This window comes from Anopheles aquasalis, chromosome 3 (genome assembly GCF_943734665.1).
Source record: "Anopheles aquasalis chromosome 3, idAnoAquaMG_Q_19, whole genome shotgun sequence".
Taxonomy (NCBI): Eukaryota; Metazoa; Arthropoda; class Insecta; order Diptera; family Culicidae; genus Anopheles; species Anopheles aquasalis.
Genome location: NC_064878.1, coordinates 63,833,549 through 63,843,548, shown reverse-complemented (window position 1 = coordinate 63,843,548; position 10,000 = coordinate 63,833,549). Strand labels below are relative to the sequence as shown.

Here is a 10,000-nt window from a genome sequence, read left to right as displayed (position 1 = left end):
GGACAGGTAACGCACACATAGAGACCGCAGCCGTTCACCGGTCCACAGAGGACCACAACTTAACAGAAAAAAAAGAGCAGAAGCGTGCTAAAATATCCGTTCGCACGATACAGTGCTAAAATAGTTAATTAATTTGTCATCATCTCACCATGGAACACGGGCACGGCCCGGGCCGGCTGGCCTTCGCTATCGATAATCACTGGGCCGTGTAAAACTTTGCCCTGGTCGGCGGTGGCGACGATCAACTTTGTCTTGTGGGCAAAACCACCCGGTTCCTAGAAGCCTAGCGACCGGCTACTGCTACTGCCTGCCATCGGTAACTGAGTAGGCCAGAGCCCAGAGACGGTAAACCATCCGTCGATTCCCGGGTATCCCCCGGGTACCCCGGGACGGAAGTTCGAATTTCAATCGTCACGGGACGCCTGATTATTGTTGCATGAGCTAATTAAGTCTTGGCAAAACTGGTTGTATCCCCATAAGGTAATGCGAAATCAGCACTCAAGTGGCACAACGCTGGGCTGGGCTTTTGGGGGTTGTTCTTCCATATTTCAGTGCGCCAGTGCTCCAGTGCTCCAGCTCCCCTTCAGAACAGCATCCTTATGAGATTAAATATACGGCCAATCTGCGCGCGCGCTCTCATCGGCGTAGCGGCGTCTTGAGTTAATTTATTCTCTTCTCGACAGGGTCCTTTCGATCACCGGAAATCCCAGCAGTCATCTGCCTAAGCGAACATGCTGGGTTGGCTGGAAGCGATGGTGCGCCATCCGAGCGGGGGACCGATATTTGGTTCAACCGTCGATCAACCCTCCCCGGGCCGGATAACGAGCGTACCGGAAGCGGATGTTCGGTCGAGCGGAAGAATGTGAAGGACCAAGTCCCAAAAATATTCCAATATTTTCTTCCCATTCTCTGCCTCGGCCCCGCCTGGACCCGCGTGGACTTTCTTCGCCTTGGCTAGTGGAGGACGATGCTTTTGTGGGGCTTATCAACAGGTACACCCGGCAAACAGTTCGGTTCGGTACCGGAGGTACTGACAAATGCGAGATTGGGCATCGGACTTTTGGTCCGTTGTCATTGCCTCTAATATAATTTAAGGGCCCCGGGATGGGTTGGCCGTACCAAGGGTGGAAGATTACGAGCTCAAGCGAGCGTTGCCTTTCGTGGCCTGGTTGCCCTTGTGAAACAGAGTGTTTGCTGGCTGACTTCAGATTAATAATTTAATCATTTTATCTCCAGTAACTCCCCGGTCACATTGGCCCTTCGTCGAGTCGAGTGACTTCAGTAAACTGGATCAAGCGTCGGCGGGGAGGGGAGCGAGAAGAACTTATGGATTGTACGATCGTCGGCCATTTCCCTGGCTGCTTCTCTTGTTTCTCAACGACGTCGACGAGTTTATCGCGCTAGATATGCATCGGTGGTTTTTGTGTTTTCTTTTGTAAATAAAGTTGACAAACACGGGATAGTGTTCGCCCGGAGCTGAAGCTCAGGCAAAACTTTGCGCTTTTGCTGTCGACGCAAAGGGCAGAATATCGCAATGGCAGGCCGGCACAGAGGCACGCCTCCCCGAGACTCCCAAAGGGGGCATCGCGCGACGAGAGAATGGCGACGAGAAATTGAAAATGTCTCGGCAGATGGTTGAATTTAAATTAACCTCCACAGTGCCACAGAGCAAATGCAGTAGTAGTTTCCAGTTTTCTTGCGCCGGCCTTCTGCATCTCTACCAACGCGCTGTTGTCGCGGCGTTTATTTGGCCCCTGGAATCATCCGATCCTGGGCCTCGCAGTGCCTTGAGTTGACAAGTTTTCGGGTGTTTCGGGTGAACGGAGCATTTAGCTTCGTTTCGTGCGCTTGTGACGGGATTGGCAAATTTTGAAATTTGAATTTTGTAAAAATGTTCCTAGAAAATATAGAGAGAGGGCTCCCAGGGTGCTGTGTTGCTGGAGAGCATCATACTTCCACTTTTCGGTGAGGATCTGCAGGAGGATTTCACCGAAATCCCAGTTCCACCTTCCGTTCCGTTACTTTCATTAATGGAAAATCACAATCTACCCCGCCAATCGGCTACACCGTTTCGATGGGCAAACGGATAACCTCTAGCCGGGAGAGCCGCACACATTTGGCCGCCTTCCACCAGCTACAAGAAAAGAGGGAACCAAGGAGATGGCGATGTGATGATGACAAGGTTGTCGTTGTGGCTTGGGCCTTCGTCCCACTTACCGATACCAGGGAAAAATGTGATCTCGTGCCATCACGAGCACGTTACCGATGTAGGCCAGAATCTGTGGATGAAGAAATACGCTAACGACCAGTGAAGCAGGAAGTAGCCGTCCCTCCGGCGATGGGATAATCGGATAAGCGTTCAATGCCGGAGGGACAGAGGGGAGGGGTTTCGATCTGGTGACTTACAATCAGTACGAGGAAAGAAAAGACCGCCGTCTTAGCGACCTGCTCACCGAACGGATCCTGTTCGTAACCTTGAAAGCGTAACACCAGCAGACAGACCATCGTCAGCATGGCGCAAACTAACGACATGATGAAATAAATCATAAGATCGGACTGTTGAACGAGAAAATGAAAGCAAAAAAATAGAGTCGCAGGGAGGGTGGGAGGTGAGTGGCGGACAAACTTTTAAAGTACATTCCCCAGAGGATGGCCGCGGTTTGCCCGGATGCCACAACAAGCGGTTACCATACCAGCAAAAGGTTACGATTGTCCGGGTTACTGTACCACACCGAGAGGGACTCGCAGCATCCATATCTGAAATGGAAATGGAACGCATAAATAGACAGCGCAACGCATAATTCTACTCCTCCTTCTTCCGTTGCGATGCCGGTACTGGTCCTGGGGCCCTTTCCTCAGGGTCTGGAACTGAATATTGTGCTACCGAACCGAACCGAAGAGTGCCTATCAGAGTGCGCGCGCGCCTACCTTAGTGATTCGTGTGTTTGAAATGGGTGCAAACAGAGCTCGCACCGAGCCAGGCCGGAACGGTTCAGCCATACCTCTAGGCATTCCAAATGGACATACTTCATCGTGCCCTTGCAGCGGCAGGGCGATACCAGTCTTAATTTCATCCAAATACCATTTGAGAAATGAAAGAATCATGGGAAAAGTATGTTACACAGAAGCTCTCGTTCATTAGTTATTCAGTACCGAACGTACCGAACGCAACAACATGGCAAATGGAGAAATGGAGTATCAAATGTACCATTACCCCAGGATCGACCACGTCCACGTTTCACAACCGGGTCCGTAAGTGAAATATGTCGGAAAAGCGATAACATGGAATCATTTCTTGTGCTCACTCTGAAGGGCGAGCAGACTGAACGAGTTAATCAACTCTCAAATCATTAGCCTGTGGGGATTTGTTAACACACGGGGAGCGGCGCTTATTTGAATTTGCTATCGACATATGAAAACTAATCCCGTACAAATCATATCATCAAAATTGGGAACCGTTGCTATGCGATTTCTATTGCCATGCCAGCAATTTCGTAATGTCTCACCACCACCAGTAGCAGCAGCATCAGCAGCACGTATGTTTGGGCCCCGGGATTAATTTATCAGAGTAGCCAGTGATATAAACGGCCCGGTGAACATTGGCGGATCGAACCAACCGTGGGTGGCAGAAACGAGCGCGCAGATCAACCGACGGTACCGACCGACTGACCGACCGATGCTTAGATAATTTGCATGTGGCAATATGCAAGCGGGAATGGCTTTTATGCTGACCACAGCGTGCACGGTGCTTGCTGCAGTTACCCGCAGCGAGCGTGTCCGCGCTACCGATAGTTCTTTTCTCCCCCCCCCCCCCCCTCCCCTTTTTACCTTACCTCAACTCTTCGCTGGAGCTCTGACAAATCCGGCACACCACGGAATCGATGCTGCTCGAACGCAATCCGTCAATGCAGCAGTGCGAAGCGGAACCGTTCCGCGAGATATCGTCCGACGATGCTGAGCGAGCGAGCTTCCCTCGCTGCGCCTCTTCCCTTTCGTCACCTTCTTCTTCATCCTTTGGTAGCATTCGGCGCTATGCGGCGCTCGAGAGTGGCGCAAAAGTTCTAAACTTGTTTCCAGATTTGTCTGCAAAATCAGCGACCCACGAAAAGGGTATTTTCCAAACAGATACTACAATTTGCGAGCGTGCGCGCGCGCACCCCTGTACGTAATTTGACTGTCAGGTTGTCTGGCGAAACCTTTTAACCCAACGGTTGCTTTGATGTCAACGGATGGCTGGCATTTTGCAGGCGTAATGTGAAACAGAAGGCACAGGTCGGTGGGCAGGCTAAAGGATCGCGCATTTGGTGATTATTTTGGTGGTTTTTTTAAAGACAACAACCGGAGCTATACGAGTTCCTTGTGCAATCTCAACGTTCACAAAAATTTCCGCAAGTTTTCCCATAATCAACTCAACTTATCTGATTAATGCCAGAGTAAAGGGCCAATGTTAATACTTCATTAGTTTGAAAAGTTGAACAGCTTTCGGACGATAGTTTGGACCAGCCTTTATGCCGTTCCCTTTTCGAATTGCTTCCAAGAAAACCCCGGGTTGTATTGATTCCATTTGCCGCCTCCAGTGTGCCAGTTAGGAGTACGGTCTGGCAGTATATTTCGACAGTTAAGAAATGAAATTTCCGGACGGCTTTTGGGGCGCAATCTGCTAAGCCGTGCCGGACAGCGGGCCTACACCGGGGCGCTGGGAGACCACGTGTCGAATGAGACGAAGCGTAGCGAATCACGTTTCGGAGGCAACATTTTTAATCATTTTTAACGCTACAGTCGGTGGCGGCTTTTACGAAATAGCTTTCCGTTGTTCGTGATTGATTGACAGCCTTGATTGATTGTTACGGTCAGATGTGGACGCAAAGGCTCAAGGAGATTTACTGGAAAGGATTGCCGATTTTGCGGGTGCCCCGGCGGTGCCATTCGCAAGTCTGTCCAGCCGGTTTGCTGGGCCCCATCCTGACTGCGCCCGGAGAGTGAAACATTATGCTACATACAACATACATAGCACAGCCAAGAGCCGCTTCGTACCGGCGGCGACTGGGCTGCATTTTGGTGACGGCATCATCAACGATTTAAAACAAAAGGGCTTATGCTAAAGCCGGAGCAGGGGGGTTTTGTGGCATACAAGAACCGTACGGCCATTAAGAAAATTCCACCCGCGAAAGGAACGAGCGCAAATAAATCCACGAACATAATTCGTATGACTCAGTAATTGGTTTTCGGCTAGCGTTGTGTCGCTCTGCCTTGGAGGAGGACTTGACACCTTTTGCAGCGTGTGGAATGCGAACTCCTTAATTGGATTTTGCGACGGAAACCATATAATCTTCGCCGAGCCCGAAACGAGGTGAAAGTGGCGACGCGTTTTGACTGCACGTTAGTTTTGTGCCCTTTAGTGCCCGAGCAAACACAGACGCACACATACAAGAAACAAAAGGTGGTTGGGGGAGTAGGCGCTTAGTAGATAGTACAGTGCAAGGTGGTAGAGGTCTACGGAATGGAAGGAATTTCCTGGCAAGATTGCAGGAATCAAATAGCGGTACATGGTTTCCGGTTTTCCGTCGCCAGGTAACGGTGATTGTTTTCTCCAAAGAGTTTCCTGGGTTCGCTCACATGTTTACCGTGTTATCAGCGCCTCCTCGACCGGAAGATCATAAATTAGCATCCTAAAGCATAATTTGTGTTGTCTTTGGGTACGGCAGAACTGCACGTGGACTGTGTTGGCATCATGCGGCCATCTATGCCATCACGTGAGCATCATATCCCAGTGGATTCGTAACATGATTGTTATGCTTTGTGCTGGTGCGGTATGAGTAGTGCGAGATGCGATCTTTGCTATTATGGTGACACTTTAAGGACATCTCTCTCTCTCTCTCTCTCGGTGTTCATTGTTATCAATTTGGCGAAACAATTCTGGTTTTCATTCGTTGGGTAAGAAGTGATTGCAATAACGCAGTCTTGCCTGCCCTGCACTATGCCGCTAGTGTTGATTTTGCATATCGAACGTTATTCAATCCGGCAACAGAAATGAACGCAAATGCAATTAACTTCTGCCAACTGGCTTCTGTTGCTGATACAACAACGCAAAACAAACCAAAAAACGCTAATTAGCAAGTTTCGAAGGAGCAAGGGCAATTCAATTTATTTAAAAAAAAATCAATTCCTGCTACTCATTTCATCCACATCGGATCGAATTCGGGTGAATTGCTGGCAAGTCTGGAAATTACATTAGCTCCATCGGTGCAGAGCGTACCGGCGAGCTTTCGGTGTACTCCGGGGTAAGCCCACGGGCAGGTCAGAAGTCCGTACTGGAGAAATTCAATTTTCGAAACAATCCAAAATGGTTCAATTTTGCGAACAAGCAATAATAGCGTGATGGTTCAGTGACAGCAGAACGGATCGGCTCGAAAAAACAAAGTAAAAAAGAAAAAGGAAAACGAAAAGGAGCAACTCAATCCACCAGATAACCCGCACAGCTTAGGAGCTTAAAAGCAATGTCATAACGAGAAAATGAAATGTTGATTTCCCTTTCTGCTACGCACGCCACGAGCAGCAGCAGCAAAACCAGCGAGCGCTCTACGCATCAAGCCATCGAAGCAGCGGCCATCTTTTCGGTGCGGCCTTCACTCGGAAGTTGATTCTCATGCGCCGAATGTTTGCTGCTACTGCTACTGCTGCATCAGCTCATGTTTGACGAATGGCCGTACGCTAAAATGTGAAACAAATCTAAAATTGGTCCACGCGCGCGCTCCGTGGCTCCGATTCCTCCCAGTTGTTAATCAGATTATCTTGATTTGACACATGATACTTTATCCTGCTAGTAACGTTGCGCAGACAACGTGGCCGATTTGGCGTAGTCCGGGCTACAGAACAGAATGTTGCCGGATCATTTACCAGCGGCCGGATGCATGGCCGCGTGCCGGGCGGGGAGAAGGGAAGGTAAGATGAGAGAAATTGAATTCTCGATGGAGGAACTTGAAAACATTTTTGACGTTGCCACGCCGCAGTGCGCGGCGCTAACGCTCGGCTATCGAATTTGGCTGCCTTAATGCTTACGGAGAAATACCGAGCATGAAGCAACAAATGAGCAAAAAAAAAAAAAAAAACGGAACGAACGAGCTGCGGCCAACTCTAAGAAGCCCCGACAAAAGATACCCTAGAGCAGGCGGGTGCTTCTCTGCAGAAGGCAAATTGTGAGTGATTTGAAATTAATACAAAAAAAAGAAGAATCCTTTACGCGATCATCATCGTTGTGTGAGAGATTTACTTAAACTTAAACAGTAACAAGAGTGTTTTCTATCCACTGTTGACCTTATGAGCCCGTCTGGAGTCGAAGTTGAGGATCATTTTGAGCGTAAACCGAAAAGTAAATTTGGCCTTCGGCGTGCGTTCTTAAATAGTCAAATAATCTGCCAAGGAATGGTGGGAAAATGGTGGTGTGGCTCTACATCATCATGCCCGGGAGCAGATTTCGGAAGGCATTGACCTAGCCCGATGACTCCAAATATCGTCATAGACTGCCATTTCACCAAGCCACCCCTGCTCCTTGGGCCTAGGGTTTGAAATCGTTCCTAGAACCAGCGGAAGAGGACCGGTGAGTCGCGCACATCGCCATAACCCAACAGCATACAATTTATCTAATGGATTTACACACAAAGTTCTGCGAAAACCGCACACTTTCTGCTGCCGTTGGTGTATTCGACCATTTCTTATTATTTTGTACTTGAATAGCTTCGTTTCGAGATGCCTACGGACGTGTGTGGAAGAGGCGCCTCCATCGCACTCTGCACGCCACTTATGTGTGTCTGTGTCTGTGGATGTTGCTCTGCGGTGAGGCGATGAAGGAGGGGACTCCACTCCACAGACAGCACCTCAGCACACGTTTGGTGCGTACGGTGTGTCATGCATAATGCGTTGCTTGCGGTGTACAGAAGCAAACGTAAGGAAAATGGGGAAATAAACTTGCACTTCGGAAGCAGAATTCTTTGCTCTGCACAAATTGCAAAATAAATTTTCCTTCCGCTACCAGCGCTCTCACTCGCTCGCTTCTTGCATTTGAAAGGTCTTGCCGTTCCGGGCTTTCCGGTGTTCCGGGAGCCGAGGGCAAAGACGTCTGTGTGTTGTGGGCGCTACGGTTTTAAAGTGCTCATACTCATCATGTGCGGGAGTTATTGTAGCCAGGAAAGTATGTCGTGGTTTGTGTTACCGGGCCTTTCCTTCGCTACCTTTGTGTGAGCGAGCAGCAGCAGCAGCAGCAGCAGCAGCAGCAGCAGAGGAGACTCGAATGCTTGGCTGGAAAGTACAGACCACGGCACCCCGTTTCCTCATTGTTGGAGGGCAGAGGGGTTCCATGCGTTCCGTGTTGCGGTTTAGTGCATTGGTGCAGTTTGCATTCATTGCATCTTGTCTCATCGGCTCGTAAATTATGGTCGAGCAAAACAAACAACGCACGATGGCAACCGGCTTGTGGCGGAAATGATGTACAAAGGTCCTGAGCGGAGTCGAGCCGAGCCAGAGGGCTCTGGGATCCTAGGCCATGGCAGGTAACCTTACTAAATGTCCAGCACCATTGCTCGTTAACATCAAAACCATACCAAGGCCCCCTTGTGTTATGAGTGGTCGGATATGGTAGATTGTAACAAAGAAGGAAAAAAAACCCAGTAGCAACCTTAGTAACCTCTGGTGGTGCTTTGCAGTAGCTATGATACGGGTCTTGTTAGCAGCAGCCACCTTAAGGTAAATGAAATACGGAACACCTGACCACTGAGTCTTATTGAAAAGGTTTGTTGGTACTAGTTTGTCGGTTAGGTGAAGAGCTGTGTTTGCTACGGTAAATACGTGGAAAAGCCTTTCAAGAAAATGCAACACAAGAAGTTCAAGAAGCTGCAGTCTTACCTGTCTTTATTCAATACCGTAAACACTCGCATCGTTAAGATTATTTTGAAGAGTGGGATTAATAACGTGTTTAATGGTGTGGAAGCCTCTCCATTAAAACTCATCTCAACCACTCGACGGTTGTTGAGTATGTAGGTGGTAACAAATTAACAAGCTTTTTGCAGCAATCACCCTCAGACGCTCGGTGTCAGTTAGGTCCCACGAGAAGAGGTGCTAACATTCCATAATGAGGCGGGCGTGGCCCACCATCCCCCGCCAGCCATCTGATTCACGCCCCGCTCGCCGAACTGAATTCGCAAATACTTCGCCGCCTCACTCTGGTTCACTTTCGGTTCATATATCACTCCACTTTCATTCATTAGCACCTTTGAAGAGCGAGCTTTTACAGTAATGTGTAGCCATTCTTCATCCCCGGTGCTGTCCATTTTTCACTCGTACACTCAAGCGCCAACCGTCGGGCGCTGCCAGTTCTCGCCACCTCGTTCTCGGCGCTACTTCAAAGAGGGACAGAGGCCCTGTCTAGCGAGCGACAGAGCTGGTGCCGAGGTGTGGCTGATTCTCGGGATGAATCATGGCGCCGCCATAGAACGCGTGAACGCACAATGTGTGCTCCAGGCGCATGATGGCGTTCTTACAATAAAACGGGAAGCCCCTTCATTTCGTCTACGCCAGCACGTGGTGCTCTCCATTCTGAAGACTTCAAGATTTTCAATGATGCTCGAACGATTTGTGGCGGAGGAGGAGCCGTGAGCCCTGTCGAGTGAAGAGCATGAGTTGAGCATGCAGCAGTAGCAGCAGCACCAGATGCACCAGCTGCTGCTGCCTCGGAAGAACATCTATGGATATAATTTCCTAATTACATCAAATGATGCTGCACTTGACTACGTTTGCCATTGTCGTGCCAGCAAGAGCCCAGCGAGTGCATGGGCAGGACGATGACGGATTAGTGCTTCGGAGCCATGGGCTGTGCTGGACACGGGCTGCATCATGCTTTTGCGTCGGCTGTGCAGAACATATTGATGCCATTGCAGGGCGCGCACGCTTGCGATAATGATTTTCCTTTTCCTGCCTTCGAGAGGCTGCTCCAGCAGCGATCGTGTGT

General features: G+C 49.5%; 1 protein-coding gene across 1 annotated transcript; it reads right to left on the bottom strand.

The window, feature by feature from the left end:
* Nucleotides 1-1,598: 1,598 nt before the first annotated feature.
* Nucleotides 1,599-4,053, bottom strand: LOC126576328 (E3 ubiquitin-protein ligase MARCHF2-like). Its single transcript, XM_050237556.1, has 6 exons — nt 3,834-4,053; nt 2,929-3,063; nt 2,694-2,757; nt 2,407-2,556; nt 2,218-2,279; nt 1,599-2,134 (listed from the first exon to the last, which is right to left on the bottom strand). The coding sequence occupies exons 1-6, from the start codon at nt 4,022-4,024 to the stop codon at nt 2,062-2,064; spliced, it is 675 nt and encodes a 224-aa protein (XP_050093513.1). The 5' UTR covers nt 4,025-4,053; the 3' UTR covers nt 1,599-2,061.
* Nucleotides 4,054-10,000: the final 5,947 nt, after the last annotated feature.

Coding starts and splice junctions, on each gene's coding strand:
- LOC126576328 (XM_050237556.1), bottom strand. CDS start 4,024: ATGCTACCAAAGGATGAAGAAGAAGGTGACGAAAGGGAAGAGGCGCAG. Junction 2,557..2,693: donor ACAATCGTAACCTTTTGCTG/GTATGGTAACCG, acceptor CTCGTTCAACAG/TCCGATCTTATGATTTATTT. Junction 2,280..2,406: donor TTTCTTTCCTCGTACTGATT/GTAAGTCACCAG, acceptor CTTCATCCACAG/ATTCTGGCCTACATCGGTAA.